This window comes from Pseudopodoces humilis, chromosome 3 (assembly GCF_049639895.1).
Source record: "Pseudopodoces humilis isolate 2021_Gansu_Grassland_sample_001 chromosome 3, ASM4963989v1, whole genome shotgun sequence".
NCBI lineage: Eukaryota > Metazoa > Chordata > Aves > Passeriformes > Paridae > Pseudopodoces > Pseudopodoces humilis.
In genome coordinates, this window is record NC_142202.1 from 112,089,292 (window position 1) to 112,105,682 (window position 16,391).

General features: G+C 45.3%; 1 protein-coding gene across 12 annotated transcripts in view; it reads right to left on the minus strand.

Annotated features, from left to right (window-relative positions):
- Positions 1 to 906: 906 nt before the first annotated feature.
- HMBOX1 (homeobox containing 1) overlaps positions 907 to 16,391 on the minus strand; it is a 117,351-nt gene continuing 101,866 nt past the window's right edge. For 10 of the 12 annotated variants that reach the window (XM_088052336.1, XM_088052340.1, XM_014257642.2 and 7 more), the window contains one exon: positions 907 to 16,188. In XM_088052336.1, coding sequence (XP_087908462.1) covers positions 16,051 to 16,188 — 138 coding nt within the window. In that variant the 3' untranslated portion in view covers positions 907 to 16,050. The remainder of the gene's footprint in view (positions 16,189 to 16,391) is intronic. The other 2 variants (XM_088052342.1, XM_088052341.1) reach the window with 1 other exon arrangement.

Consider the following 16,391-nt stretch of genomic DNA (forward strand, 5'->3'; position numbering starts at 1 on the left):
ATAAGGAGCAGTCTGAAAGGTGTTTCCACTCCTGAAGTCCATTTTTTATCATTTGCACCTCTCCGGAGTTTCCTTCCCCCGTTTTGAGGTGTCCATCCTGAGCAAACCCCCCAGCCACAGCTGCACATCCTGATTTTAACCAGGATGGCAGGACCCAGCCACCATCTCACTGAATAAATCGACTCCTGTGACTTTGTGTTTTCTCAGCTTCCACACCTCCTGCAGGAATTTCTTCCCATTCTGAGGAAGCTTTTTCCCACCCACCCACCCCACAAACCCTCTCTGAGACCCCCCCAGGCTGCTCAGCCCCACCAGGCCAGGAGCAAAGGGCAGCCACAGCCCCCTCCTGCCTTGGGGCTCTCGCAATCCCCCCGTGGTCGGGAATTCGAGGTCTTTTGGTTTCATCGGCCGCTGGCCCCAAGGGCTGCTCCCTGCAGACCTTCAGCTGCTTGAGCAGGAGACTTTTCTGCTGGGGATGGGTCACAGGGCCCTTCCTGAGGCCTGGGGGGGAGGTTCCCAGAGGGAAGGGCACCATCTCCAAGGACGCAACATCTCTGTGTGACCAGCACTTCCACCTGTGACAAACCCCAGTCCAAGGAGGGAAAACTCCACTCTCAACATCTCCTTTGAGTGGAAAGAGACCCAAAAGGTCCCTGGAATCAGCCCAAATCCAAAATCCAAAAATCCAAAATCCCAAATCAGCTCAAATTCCAAGTGATTCCACTGCTTCAAATCCACCATCATCGTGTCCACCACCTTCACCCCTTCCCCACAGGGAGGGCACAAAGAATTCATTTTCCCCCCAAACAAATCCAAATTTTCTACATTTGCTTTGTTCTCAGGACACATTTTAGGTCTCACAGCCAAGCCCTGCACAAAAAGGACGATGGAAGAAAAGGGTCGGTGTTGAGTTATACATTTTTATTTTCTAATAGGTACAATACTAAAATAAACACAAATTAAAAAAAAGTTTTATTAAAACAAAACTGTACAAAAAAGCAGTTATACTACATTTTAATTACAGAACAGTCTACTGTCCAAAAGGCACTAATCCAGAATAGGAGATACAATGATACAGGACTCATTTGAACTATTTTAATCAATACAATAGAGCACTTGTTTCTCTGTCCATTCACATACAGAAACAAGGACTTTTGCTACAGTCATTACACATTGTTATAAATATGAGCCCTACGTGGAAAGGTGCAGTATCGCTCTCCCCGGGCCGCGGGTCGGCTCTAACGAAGACAGGGATGAAATTAAAAAAGAGAAAACGAAGAAGGGCACAAGGGGACAGGATGATGGTTTGTTTTCACAGCACCTGCTGCCAGGGGAAGGTGTGATGGACACTGACCCTCACCTGCATTTGGGATGGAGGCTGGATCAGTTTCCTCAAGGGACTGTGGTGGGACTGAAGGTGAACTTCACCATCTCCCGCCCCAAGCTTTCCATCAGTTACTCCACTACATCCTGTTCTATCCAGCTTCCTTTGGCCCTTTGTTTCCCTGGATAGCTCTCTGTGATGGATAAATGACGACTCCCAAGCGCACCAAGGGTTCTCAGGTTTCCTACACTATTCCTTTTCTCCTCGCAGGGAGCCATCAGCACCTTGCAGATAAAGGCAGTGACTGGGAGAAGAGTTTGGAATGTTCTCAACACTCAGTGCCTTCACTGCAAGGGCAGTGCATGAACAGATGGATCCCTCTCAGGGCTGCTCCCAAAGCCAAGAGCCAAAGTGCCCCAAAGCCACCAGGGGTGCTGGGGTGGATGTTCCTGAGGGGGCACAGGGGGAGTTACAACCCATCACCTCCTCCCCAGCCTTCCTCCCTGACAGCCAGCGTGGGGAACACAAGATGCTTCCTCCATCCCTCGTGAGTGAGGCTCGCCCTGGGGACCACCCCGGCACTTCCTTCTCCACAAGCAACTTCCCACCACGAGGATCTGCTCATCCTCCTTCCCAACCTATCCAATCCATTTTTTTCTCCCCAAAACGTCAGGCTGAGGAGCAGCAGCAGAGCATGGAAACGTGTTCAGGGAACAGCTACGTGCAGAGGAGTCAACCAGCGCATGAATATTCAACTTCACGAGGAGCAGCAGCGACACAAGGCGCGGGCAATGAAACATCTCATCCCTCAGCTGAACGAGCAGCCCTTAAGATCAAGACCAGGGTGGATCTGAAGGGGATGATGATGATGATATGATGATGATGATGACAATGATGATGATGATGAGGGGCATCACCTGACTCATTCCCTGCGGAGGAAGGAGGTCAGACGCGCAGCGGGAGAGGGATACTGCACCTTTGGAACAGTGTCATACACATAAGACAAAGACAGGCATCTGGATGTTAACAAAAATAAGTAACAAAGAAATATGATTAAACAAAATCTCTTCTCACATCATCCTATACTACATCCTCCTTCTGCTTAGCAGAAAATTGTACGTACACAAAAATACAAATACACAATTTTGTAGAACAGTCTGATTTTAATATATTTATATATATTTATATTTATATGAGTGGCAGGTTAGTTCATTATATAGAGCTTTTTGCACTTTTGGCTCATATGCAACAAGGCTTTATAAATTCAGCTTTAGCTTTCATTCAGGTTTTATAGCTTCTTGAACATTTGTTTTCACATTTAAAGCAGCATCCAATTTGCAAGAGGAGTTGGTGGTGGCTACAGCAAGGATCAGGTCAAGAGGTTATTTGGGGGCTGGGGGGGGAGGAGAATATACATTCCAGTGTGTGTGTGTGTGTGTGAGTGTGAGTGTGAGTGTGAGTGTGCGCTAGTGCTCATGGAAAACTGACCAGAGGGTGACCACACCGCTCCAGGATCCCATGGTTACCTCTTGAGGTAGGCAGGACACCTACAGCAGATGAGACACGGGGCCCAGCTGGGGCAAAGCAGCAGCTGGGTGGGAGAGGCCGACGGAGGAACGGACAGGACAGGGATGGGACACGGCTCGTCTTGGGTGTCACTGATGGACCTGGTGACAGTGAAGTGACAGGAGGCAGCTGGAGCCATCCCAGCCCAGGACAGGAGATGCAGGGCTGGCACCCGCCCCAAGGTCGAGGGCACGGTGGGACGAAGTCGAGACACACAGGATTTGGGTGTGAGGAACCTCCCCGGCCTTCGCCAGGGTTTAGCTCAGTTTTTGTGTGGCTCTGAGCTCGTTCCACCCTGCCCTCACTTGAGGGTTTGCAGCGCTCAACTACAGCATCCATCTGCTGTCACCAACATCCACTGCCAGTGACAACCACTCCTCAGGGAAAGTATCGCTCCCAAAAGGCATCTCGGAGCAGGGCCACAGGCTCCACCAACAGGGGATTTCCATCAGGACCCCAGCAATGGATTCCCACATTCTATCTGCTTCTATCAACATCCACTCCCCAGAGGCTGAGTTTCTGCCCTCTGCAGAGATGTCCTCACAACTTTCCAACAGTCCTTTCCCAGGCTTTCCCACCTCGGATGTTGTCAGAGTGAAAACATTTTGTTGCTAATGAAAAATAAAACATCTACACACGGATTGCTTTCATTTGCTGAACCCTTAAGTGGTACTAAAACACCTTCATAGTGTTCTGTTACCTCCTTTCACTCTGGTCAGAAGAAATCCTCCTTTAATGATTTTTTTTTTTGAACTATCACTGATTCCTTTAGTCTTTAAACCCACATAAAATTCTCACCTTTACAAAATTATAACCACCTGCCAATAGTTAGGATTATTTGGACAAAATGTTTAGCAGGTGCCACTATGATAAACCTAGAAATAATTAATATAGGAAGAAACTGCCTTTGGGATTCCAGAGAGGTTTTGGCTGCCCCATCCCTAGAAATGTTCTGGGCCAGACTGGACAGGGCTTGGAGCAACCTGGGATAGTGGGAGGTGTCCCTGCCCATGGCAGGGGGTGGGACTGGATGATTTTGAAGGTTCTTTCCAACCCAAACTATTCTGTGATTCCAAAGGAGGTGATTAAGGAAGCACATCAGCTTTTTCCACCTGATTTTCCAGAGGTGGATGTTTATCACACAGAGCTCTTTGTATCTGCAATCCAAGAGGCAGTTTCCTACTGAATTCCATCCAAGCTTTCCCCCTCTTTGCCATCCACCCCAAACCAGAGATTGCAAACGTTTGGCTGAGAAATGAGATCCCCCCTAAAAGACTGAGAACCAAGGAGGGCAGCACAAGGCAAGAACAGGGAGCTTTTTCCAGCCGGATTCTGCCGGGCTCCGGACTCACTGGAGGGATGTGCGGAGGGATGCAGGGAGGGCTCTTTTCTTAAGAGGGAAATGAGGTCTAATCCTATTCCTCCAGCTCACTCTGGAGTCCTGTTCCTCACTTAGGCACTTTTTAAATCGACACTAAGGAAAAGAACTTAAAATGAAAGAAGTACTGCACGTATCTCCCGCTTCCCGGGCTCGCGGCAGCCTCGGGAAGAACATAAAGACCAAGAGGAAGACAGCCAAGGCAATGTGTCAGGAAAATGGTGCTTCCCGTGGCCACAACTGACTCTGCCTCATCACCCTGTGACAGAACTGCTGTTTAAACTGAGTTTAAATCTGATATTCCTGGGTTATGGACACAGCCTGTCCCACGGTGACACAATGACATCGCCCCGTCCCACAGGATCTGACTGAAGGCTGAGGGACTTTGGGCTCTCCCAACCTCAACCAGCAGCACTGGCTGGAAAAATGATGCCCAGAATGCCAGCAGCAAAATTAGGGAGGCTTTGATGAGATTCAGAAAGACATTCCTGGAGCAAACAGCAAGGAAAAAGGGGGTTTGCTTTTGGGTTTTTATTGGGTGACAGAACAGGGAATCTGTCCCTCCCAAAAGACCAAACAGGGCTCTGACCCCACAGCCACCAAAAACCAGTCACCAGCTTCAGGTCAGCACAAGGCTCAGGATGACACCCAAATTCACACAGAAGCCAAAAAAAGGGAACAGAAAATTCAGTGGATAACACTGGAAGATGGGAAGCTCAAAATCCAAACTCTGTTTTCACTGTAATTCTTTCTCTTAGAAAAGTGACTTCAAGATTTTCCAATGATTTTCAAGCCTAAACCAACTTATGAATAATAATAAAAAGCTACTCTGGCTGCGATGAGAGATTCCTAACCCTGGATAAATGAAGTGTCCAAGGGAAGCAGGAGACTCCTGGGAAAGCTGTGCAAATCCAGGCATCCTGTCCCAAACTCCCACATTAAAAAAAGCAGGCACCCAAACCGGGAAAATCCATTGCTCCAATTTAGGTTCCAACAGAAAGGGAAAGCAAGGCAAAATAAATCAAAATAAATTGGAACAAAAAAGGCCAGGCTGGACAGGGCTTGGAGCACCCTGGGATAGGGGAAGGTGTCCCTGCCCATGGCAGATGGATGAGCTTTAAGGTCCCTTCCAACCCAAACCATTCTACAATTCAATGAAAAAACCATTTCCACCTTGTCCCTCTCCCAAGGCCCTGATTTCACACAGGATTGTGCAAGTGAAGAACCTGCTGTAAACTGGATGAATTTATGAGCTGATTTTTTTTCCTTTTAACCGGCCAAAGTAGATAAAATTGTTCTTATTTATTTCATATATACTTCAAGTAAGTTATGGATACAGCACCATCTAAAAGGCCAAAGGAAAGGGGGATGTCTCCCAGTAAACAAATGTTCCCAGTAAAAAAAAAAGAGTCTCCAAGTACTAATAAAAAAAAATTTATACTTAAAAATTGCTATTTCTGTGATTTTCTAATCATCTAAACTGCGAGGAGGGAAGGGAGAAGGGTCTGAGAGCTGGGAAACCCCAGAGCAGAAAGTCTGGAACCTTCTGCCCTACAATGGATTGTTTTTTATAGGGTGGAAACATCAATCCCTTACTTGGAGGCTGCAAGGACAACAGCTTCAGGTCAGAGCACTTCAGAACAGGCAAACCAGGTAAAATGGGATTACTGGGGTGTGAAGGAGCTTGCATGAAAGATAAAAGAGATTATTTCTATGAGAAGCACTGAAATCTGGGAAAATAATGTGACAAATATGTAAGTATAATGACCTATACCGACAAATTCCGTACCAAGAATCAACTGCAGAGGGAAGCAAATGGCTCAGAGCAGTTGAGGAGGGTTGAGCTCAGACTCTCCACAGGAATTTCTTCAAGGAATGCAGGCTCCGTGGAGGAAGTAAGTTTAGCAAGAGGGCTTGTGCTGGCTGTGGGATTTTTTGAAGCCCTCTGACAATGGTATTTGTGAAAATCAGCTGCTGAGGCACTGCAGCCCAAAGAAATGGTTATAATTGATCAAATTCTATTTATGCTGAATTTGGGGGTAATGGTACAAGATTTTTATTGTATGGAACTGGAAGTGGGGTTAGAGACATAAGGCACAACGTGTTCTCTGATGGAAAGTTCTTGCTGCAGAGAACCCCTCCAGAACTCAAATCTCTATAAACTATTCAATATTCTGAACAAGTTCTAAAGGTAAAAGACACATTTTATCTCTTTGGAGTCATAGATTTACAATTAAGGCCAGAAGGGACCAGTCTGCCACCTACAAGGAGACCCTGAAGGTCGGGTGGCCTCCAACAATCCCAAAGCAAACTCCCTATTCCACCTACTTCATAAAAAAAAAATAATTAAAAAACTAAACCCAACCCTAATTGAAAGTGTCTCTCTATTCTGCATCTCCCTTCACAAATTTATCACATATATCCAATAGATTTATAAACATTTCCACATCTCAACAGCACTGATTTTCTCCAAGGCCCTGGAGAAAGAGGACTGGGACTTAAAAAGCTCTACGAAAGAAAGGTTTGTGTAAGAGAAGGGCTCTGAATGAGGAAGTGGTGAATTGAACTCTTAGGATTGAACTGTTCCTGTGTGCCAAGGTGGGAATGTTTGGTTAAACTGAAAGGGAACTCTGCAGAAAACCTTCCAGCACCTGCCAGGGCCTAAAGGGGCTCCAGGAGAGCTGGAGAGGGACTGGGGACAAGGGATGGAGGGACAGGACACAGGGAATGGCTTCCCACTGCCAGAGGGCAGGGATGGATGGGATATTGGGAAGGAATTGCTCCCTGGGAGGGTGGTGAGGCCCTGGCACAGGGTGCCCAGAGAAGCTGTGGCTGCCCCTGGATCCCTGGCAGTGTCCAAGGCCAGGCTGGAGCAGCCTGGGACAATGGGAGGTGTCCCTGTCCACGGCAGGGGTGGGATGGGATGGGATTTAACAGCCCTTCCCTGAACTACCTCTGTGAGAAAATGAACAAAATCACAGCTCAGATCCAGTAACAGCTCCTAAACCACTTCAATCCTCTCATCAACGAAGATCCCAAGGTGTTTCCCCTTTTCAGGGAGCAGTTCCAGATGTTGTGCAATACTCCTGGGTCTTTCCCAGCAACATCTTGAATTCCTTCACCATTCCATCCCACTCCATCCCGTACACTGGAAGTGGAGGTGCTCCTGCTGCTGTTTTCACTCCATAATTTTACCAATTGTTTTCAAGCTAAGAACAGCTTGGATGTGTCAGGGACAGTCTGTGGCATGATTGGCTTGAAAAGATCTGCTCACAATGCTAAAGGAAGTGGAAAACTTGGTCAGTGAGTTGATATTTGGAATTCCTGGCTGTGATTTAGGTTCTGAACGGTATTTTCCACCCTGTCCCTACAGTCCTGTCAAAGAGAGACAGCAGCAACTTCATCAGCAGGCAGACTTAAGAACATAATTCTATCCAAAGTCAAATGTGCTTTGAGGAATGGAATAAATGCTTAATATTCTTAATGGAATATACTGGGTGAGAAATATTAATTAATAATTTACTCTCATTATCTCTTTGCCCTCCTTGAGTGATCTGACGGATAAACTGTGTAAGTAAAATGTATTTTTAAATCTCAGATGATGTCAAATATATCTCAGAAGGCTGAATTCAACCTCTTAATTAAAGAGGTGGGTTATTTAAGCTACATATGCCATCTTGCCATAACATGGAAGACTTTAATTAGTTGAGGGGAAGGGAGAGGAGGACGGGAAGCTGAATTGAGGACAGTGACAGCAGCAAGTGAATATCTAAAAATGTATTTTCTAAAAGAGAAGATGTTCCCATTGCTACTGTGAGTGCAGTGCTGGGAACTGTGCTGGGAGAACTGAAGTACCCAGGGCCACAGGTCTGCTCTGGAACTGGGATTCACAAGGATTTCAGGGCAAAGAAGCTGAAAAGTAACTGGAAGATTTAAATAAGAGCCTAAGGGAAGTCCCTAAATTCTCTCAAGAATTTGTTGGTGATAGGAACCTGCCAATTTTACTAAATTTGTCTCAGAGTACCTTTAAGCACCTTTACATGCCAACAAAATGTGGAAACCTGCCTGATAAGTGGAGAACAAAATTATGGAAAAATCTGGTCAAGAATTAAGGGCAAAAACGGAGCACAGGCTCTGCAGTGCACAGTGGGCAACAGACACTCACAAAAACAGATTTAAAAGGCACAGAACACCCTATGGCAGATGCTTTTGGAGGATCTAACAAGATCAGGGGAAAATGTTGATATTTTGGGTCACCACCAGATATCCTGGGTGAATGGCAAGGATAGTGTCCAGCCAAGTCTCCTGTGGGGGGATAGTTTGAGATTTTTTTTTTAAGGAAAAAGGGGAGTTAGCTCCCATCTCTACACTGTGAGCAGAGCTGGAGGAGAGCATGGCAACAAGTGCTGGTAAGGCTTCCAAATTGGGAATGGGAACTTGGAGTGGCACCCAAGAGCCAGGGACACTCCCTGCTCCAAGGAACCCTCCAGCTGCAGACAGGTGAAAAATCAGGATGAGTCCAGCAGAGTTCATCCTCTTCATCTCCTTAAATCCAAAATGAGCCAGAAGAGCTAAACCAGGCTCTGGGCAATCTGTCCTCAGGCTGTCACACAACCAAATGTCCTCTTTGTCTCCAAACTCGCTGGGAGTGACACGCACGTGGAGCGGGAAACAGAATCAGGAGGAGCAGCTTTGCATAGAAAACTGAGCTCGCTTCAGTCCCTGCTGCTGTAAGTCACCATTCACTGAGGTCATTATTTAAGTTTACAGAGGAGCTGTGTTCCAAGTGTCACTAATAACACTGGTATTAAAGAGAATTAGGGGGTGGGAGATCTTCTGTTTTCAATCACAGAAAAGACAGAAATCCTTTTAATCACGGCCATGCCAATCCCCCTGGTTCTAAAGCCGCTAATTACCCGTCAGGGACACCCAGCCATTGAAAAGAGCTGCCATCACTGTGACTGCCATACTCCCATACATTTATCCTGCCCATCCCAATTACCCTGGCTGCAGCCTGAAAGGATTCAGCACAAGTGTGCTGGGTGTTTTGATCAGCAGAACACTCCCGCTGCCATTGAGCAGAGAGGGAATAAATGGCACAGGGAGGCTTCTGCCAAGGCAGCTGAGGGAGAGATGCTCTGCACATACAGAAACATCAAAGGCCCATCACCAGCCCCTCCAGCTCAATGGCTTCGGTTCATTCCTGCTCGAGCTCCTGGCTGGAGCGCTCCAGACCTCCCTGAAAGAAAGGGAAAGAGCTCCAGACTGCAGCCATCAAGCCCATCGGTTCTTCTGCTGCATAAGCCTGATTAAAAGGGGCATTTAAAACGCTTTGTGAATTTTCCCCTGGGTTTCAAATGGCAAATTATTTTCTAGCTCCGTGGAAGTTCCATCCCTGGAACTGTCCAAGGCCAGGATGGACACTGGGGCCTGGAGGAACCTGGGATGGTGGAAGGATTCCCTGCCCATTGCAGGGGAGGGACTGGATGCTCTTTAAAATCCCTTCCCACTCAACCCATTCCACGATCCTCTGATATAAGCTACAAAACAAACAATTCCAGGCTATTTTTAAGTGATAAAACCTAAGACCAAGGATGGCAACAAACTCTTCGGTACAAGAGTTTAAATTTTTCTTCCTCTGCCTCACTGCTGCCACTGAGATAAACTTCCATTGGTTTGATCTGATTTACATTTGTTGGACAAAAACCAACATCAAATCCCTGTCACCTTCCTGACAGTCCTCAAAACACTCAACCACGCTCTTTTAGTTGTAACACATTTCTCATAAAGGAAAAAAAGATAATTTCAGTGTATTTTAAATTTGGATTTGTAGCTGCCACCTCTAGAATGCCTCTGGTTTTCATGAATGTGCAATGTCTTTAGTCAGACAGTTTAAACCCCATAAATTTGACAGGAGAAAGAGAGGCTGAAATGAGGGTTTTAGGGCTGTACCAAATCCCTTTTGGCCAATAATTGTTCCAATATCCTGAGTAAATATCCCAGCTGCTCAAAAGCCCAGAGGGGAATGTTTTAGGTTGAAATGTCTCTGCAACTCTTCTTGGGAACTGCAAGGTATTTTTTTGGTCAGGCCATCAACCTTCCCTTCCAAGGAATCATCACAGTGAAAACTCCATAAAACTCCATTAAAGTAGCTGGGATCAGGATCCAACCCCTGACTTCTGCTAAAAACACACAAAATCCATGCAAGGAACATATATTAAGGTCACTGACATGTAACACAATTTTAAAACCAATCCTGCCAACAAAGGTTCTTGCCAAATGCCAAAAGCTGCACCAAACCAAAGATTATTGCCTGTAAGCTTAAGACTTTGATCAAAATTGTATTATCAAGTTAAATAACTTCAAAGAGTGCAAGAGCTACTTGAGTGGGAAAACTCAGATAAAACAAGAGCAAAATTTTGACAAAATCCTCTAAAATTTGCTGGTAATTACTCAATGAGTTTGAAAGAAGCTGATGAACGCTGGGAAGTGGGGGCTGCAGCATGATGGAGCTGGAGTGGAAGGAGGAGGAACATTAATACAAATATTAATTAAAATGAGTAGGGGATAAAGCAGTGGAGGGGTTGGAAACCATCCCCAGCTGAACACCCACAGCTCAGGATTATGGGCAGAGTCTCACACTGAATTTAGTCATTTGCAAAGTGTGACTCCAGCTTTGGATTCCAGTTAGGATCACACACAGGGAACCCAACATCCTGCATCAAGGCGGCAATTTTGAGTTTGGAAAATTCTTACGCCAATTTTAGTGGGTTGATCTGTATGAAAAATAAAGCTTATTTCAACTACCACACTGCTTTTCCTAGAAGTGGCCAACAGCACAAGCGGGATCCAACTGAGCATAATCTGACTTTTTCCCAATCAAACCCTTTCAGCTCCTAACAATGACCAATTTGTGATCTCCTGACCCAAAATTTCTGGCTTACCACAGTGGGCTTGAGTTTTTCCTGAAATAGGTTCAGCTATGTGGAGTTTCTCACTTGCACTCACAGCAGCAAGACAAAGATAAATCTTCACAAATGAAGGCAAAAACTGATCTACAAATCACAAATGTTACAAAAACATGAAAAACTTACCAGTCTGATGTTAGGCAATGAAACAAACAGAGTAAGTCAAATATCCCTGAAGAACTGTGTAAACAGAGCAAATAATTAATGAAATCTCTAACTTATGGCTTGATTGGAGCCTGGAGCCAGACCCTGCAAATAAAGCTCCTCTCTATTAGTAAACTAGAAAAGGTAATTTTTATGAACAGCAAAACAGAAAAAAACCCTCAACAAATTAACAGAATTTCTTTGAAGAAGTCAACATGTACAAATCAGAACTAAGGAACACCTCAACCTGAGCAGGTCTGCACATAATCAGAGATAATTTAGGTCAGAAGAGACCTCTGGAGGTCTCTAATCCAACCCTGTCCAGCTGAATTTTGTGTATCCCCAGGGATGGGAATTTCACTGACTTTCTGGGCCATTTCTACTACTGAGCATGAAAATACTTCTATTTATATTCATCTGGGATTCTCCTTAATGCAACTTCAGCCCTCTGCCCCCTCAGGTTTTTGCTGGACACCTCTGAGAAGAGCCTGGCTGTCTTCTCTGGAATCACAGAATATCCTGAGTTGGAAGGGACCCACAAGGATCATCAAATTCCAACTCCTGACCCTGCACTGGACCCCCAGGTTAAAACTGATTTATTAAGACAGTTAACACCCAAAATCTGGGATGTACTGTGACCCAGCATGGACAATCCCAGCTCCTGCAATCTCCCACTATGTGACATGTGCTTCCATCTCCCCCCTTCTTGCCCACACAATGGTCCCACAAAAGATAGACAGAGGGGTCTATTAACCTTTCCATGACCTCCTGAAGGCTCTTAATGAGATTCCTTAATTGCTGCAAGGGTGCACTGCAGACTCACATCCAGCACAGGATTCCACTATAACCACACGTGTGTCTACAGAGTATTCACAAGATCAACAGGTAACAAATCTGCTGATTTTTATCAACTCATAAGGCTTTTGCAAATGTTTAGGATCTCATACTTCAGGAAAAAGGGTGGGGGAACTAAACAAAAAAACCCTACACCAAAACAATCCAGAAAAGAAGTAGAGGTAGAAATTGTTGTTTTAACAAGACGGTCAGAGACAACAACTCAAGTAAAAGGACTTTATGAGGGACAAAGTATCAGCCAGAACTCACTCTACGAAGGTAAAAGCAATCTGTGACCATCACAGATGAGGAGCTTCTTAAATTAACTTCTTCTCTGGTCACAGAACAAAAAGGAAGCTCGGATCTGACACCAGAGCCACTTCAAGGAGAACAAACTGCAGTGACTCCAGCCTGGCTACAACAAACTGCCACTCCATTGCAGTGCTACCAAAACGAGGCTTCATGTCCAAAGAAAACCACAGACAGAAAGACAAAGATGACTCCCATATAGTGGAAAAACCCCCAAAAGAAAGAATTCCAGGATTCCTGAATTCCAGGACACGCCCTCCACCGATTCTTTCACTTACTCCAGATCACATTCGTTCATCTCGGTACCATCACATCAGCACCTGTCCCATTCCAGATAATTCACCTCAAACCAAAAAGGGATTGAGCAGCTGCAAATGGCTCCTTGTGAACTTCCAGAATGAAGGGAACAACCTGCCAGGAGCACCCTGGGGACAGCTGAGGTCCCACTCATTCCTCTGAGGTGCCACTTGTACCTCCCGATGCGCAAAGAGAAGCCAGAGCAGACACACCCCAAACACTGACCCCCACAGAACCAAGGGGTTGATTCCCCAGATATTTGATATTTTCTCTGGTAAGATGATGATGTGGGAAGGTAGAGAACTGGCATGTATAGCCCAGGAAGATCTGCTCACAAGGGTTTTTTTTACCTGTTTAACCTTCAGAGAAGATAATGGTGTGGGATGTCAGCAGCTTCCTGACAGTGACAAACAGAATTAAGACCAGATTATTCTACATTAGATGGTACAGACACACAATTTCAGCGGTGTTACTTTGATCCTGCATCACATGAACCGATAATCAGGATATGTAAGTTCTAATACTATTTTTATTCTTCCTTATTGCTCTTAAAAGGCAAAGCCTCAAACAATGCCCTTTTTGTTTTTTACAGATACTATAGTAAGCAATAAGCAATATGTCTTTTAAAATTGCAGCTGTCCAACAGTTTGAGTCTGTTCTTTTTAAAATGAAACAGCCAGAACAAATGGTGGTGGCAAGCCCAACGTAAAGAGGTCATCGATTATTAAAATCTCCTTACTATAAATCGTGGATGTTGCTTGTCAGCTCAGTGTGTGACTGTGGAATGAATAAGTAGGTAAAATTCCACTAAGGCTCGAGTTTGCTCGATCATTCTGCTGTGCAAAAATAGAAATAAAAGCTCTCCCCATCCTTTCACTCCTTAGTACCAAAACATTCATACAGGCAGTAAGAAAATAACTGCAGTGGTGCAATGGTCACTGATCCAAGTCCTGCCTTTCCTGAGTCCACCCTGACACTAGTCATGAATTTGCCTACTCAAGAAATGCAATAAAACAGAAAAAAAAAGACGGCTTCATTCTGCTCCAGTGATCTATACCTAAGGAAAGCACATAAATTTTCCAATGAAATCCATAAGTGGAAGTCAAGGCCAAGCCCTACCTATAGATTTTCCAAGGGACAAAGAGGTGGCAGGGCGGTGCCCTCTGAGCACAGCATCTCCTCGGCACTTGGGGGAGCAGCTTGCTCCACATGGACACGGGGGAAGCTGATCTGGAGGGCTCAGCCTGGCTCAAAACCTGCTGAGGAGCCGCTCTGGAGGGGTCACTGAGAGTTAAGAGGGAGGAAGGGATGAGAACAAGGCGAGTAACGGGAACTTCCCTTCGCTCCACCTCGGAAGTGGAGGGGAGCAAAGGGAAACCCATTCTTCAGACTGAGCTGTTTTCCCCTCTTTAAGCTATTCCCACACCAACTGGGGAGATAAAGCAGAATGTGGAGGAAACGCTATGCAAACTTTTATGTATGTGCCTCTACACGAAAATTTCCATAGGTTTTTAATTTGTTCTCTGTTAATGTAACACAGCCCTGCCCGTCTCTAACGCTTCTCGTGCTGTTTCCATCAAAATGTTTCCTCTTACCGGCAGCAACATATCATTTTATCAGGATGCCAGGAGATCATTTCCACACAATGCTAGCAGATGTAATTTTCTTAGATGCACACACAGTTCATCATTTAGATACTAGATGACAAGGTGATCGCAGGGTGACTCTGTAATGCAAGTTTGCTGTTTGGTATTTGGAATTCTCAAATGATAAAAAAAAGACTTATCAAATATAAATATCTTTAAGAAAAAAGTAACAAAAGTGCTACATATGATCAAGGAAAACAATTCCATTAGTTCCTGCTACTTAGAGTAGGTTTGCTTTACAAATATTACCACATCCATTATCAGTATGGCTTCCAATTATTAATTAAATTGCTCGTAGCAGTATAGCTTTCTCACACCTTAACAAAGACAGAGTAAAGAGAACACAAAACATTCACACCCCATTTCTCAGGTAAGAGATCCTCCTGCCTCCAAACCAACAAAAAAAGTTCATATTTAGGAGAATATTTATGCTCTGATGGTTATCTAGCAAAGGTCAGATGTCGAATTCTCCAGCAACCTTTCAGGCTAGTCGGGACGTAGGCATTACTTACACAGGCGTGTGAAAATCCACTCACCCATTTCAGGACCTTAACAACCTTCCTGGAAAACATTGCTTTCGAAAGTGGCAAAGTGGAGAGGGGAGTAGGGTGGGGACAGAAAAGGTGAGAGAGGAGGAATTAAAGGTGAAATTGTTAATGACAGATGGGTAAGAGTCTAGACCTCTTCTGAGCAGGCACTGCCAGCCATGCCAAGAACGCGCAGTGGTTCTGAGAAGTGGACTGTTGTCCATTAGACATTCAGCTCATTTTTCATTTGATCCCAGGCTGGGCTTCAACCATGGTCCCAGAGGCAGAAGGCAGCACTTCTCCACTAAGCCAGGCAGCTTGTGAGAGTAGAGGATGTCTGTGTTGAATATGTGAGCATCAACCGAAATGTGGGAATGTGTTTCCAATGGACATTCTCAGCACAGCACCCGGAAGTAAACGGAGTCACTGTATGACCAGTGAGGCACGGCTTATTGCAGCTGGAAATCATTTATTCCCATGCTGGAGTGGGGTTTCTAAGTGTTCTTTTTACTCTCTGTTGATACTCCCGGTCTGGTGTCCATCCACCCTGTGCCACTACCTCAGCTTGCATCCTTCCAGTCTCAGGGCAGGGAAAGCGTACGGACTATCGGTTTCAACACCATCTCTAAGGTTATCCAAGATTTTAAGTGTAGCCTAAGACTTGTAATTGAGGGCTGTCTAAAATACCTGGAAGCACTTTGAATGCTAAGACAGAGCAGCAAGATATATTTTTTTCCTTTTTTTTTTTTTTTTTTTTTTGATTATTTTGTTTTTTTGTTTTTTTGTTTTTTGATTTTACCTTTCTAGCCACTGGGGGCCGGGAGAGGGAGGTTGGTTGGTTGATTGATTATTTACTGGGAATTAATACTGAGAGAGTATATGCAAAGGCTGAGGGCACCATGCCATCTTCACAGAACAAGACCCTAACAGCTAACTGACGTACAAGAAACTGCAAAGTTATACTGTAAGAACACATATTAAGGACCGAGGAAAGTCTGCTAAGGTGCTACGTCTAAAACTAAGTTACTTCTTGCTTTGACCCTCCCCTTTCTTGGCATCAGTCGTCGTCCAGAGCCTCTGTCTTGATCTCGTTGGCTCCTTGCCGGGCCAGCGCCAGGATGGTGTGGTTGACTGCTGCCATCTCCACGGCTAAGGAAATGGGGTCTTGGTGGTCACTATGGCTAGTGCTGTCATCCTGGGAATCATGTGGGAAGGAGCAGAGAGAAGCAGGGTTATTCCATAAGTCCAAAACCACAGCGGAGAAAACAAGTGCGCCGAGTGATCGTGGGGGGACAGAGCTGGTTCACAACGTGGGTTTAGGAGTGAGGGTTTCCCTCACTGTGCAGAGGTAAGCAAGGCAGGGAGTGGGGGACCCAGCTCTGGAGGAAAATATTCAAT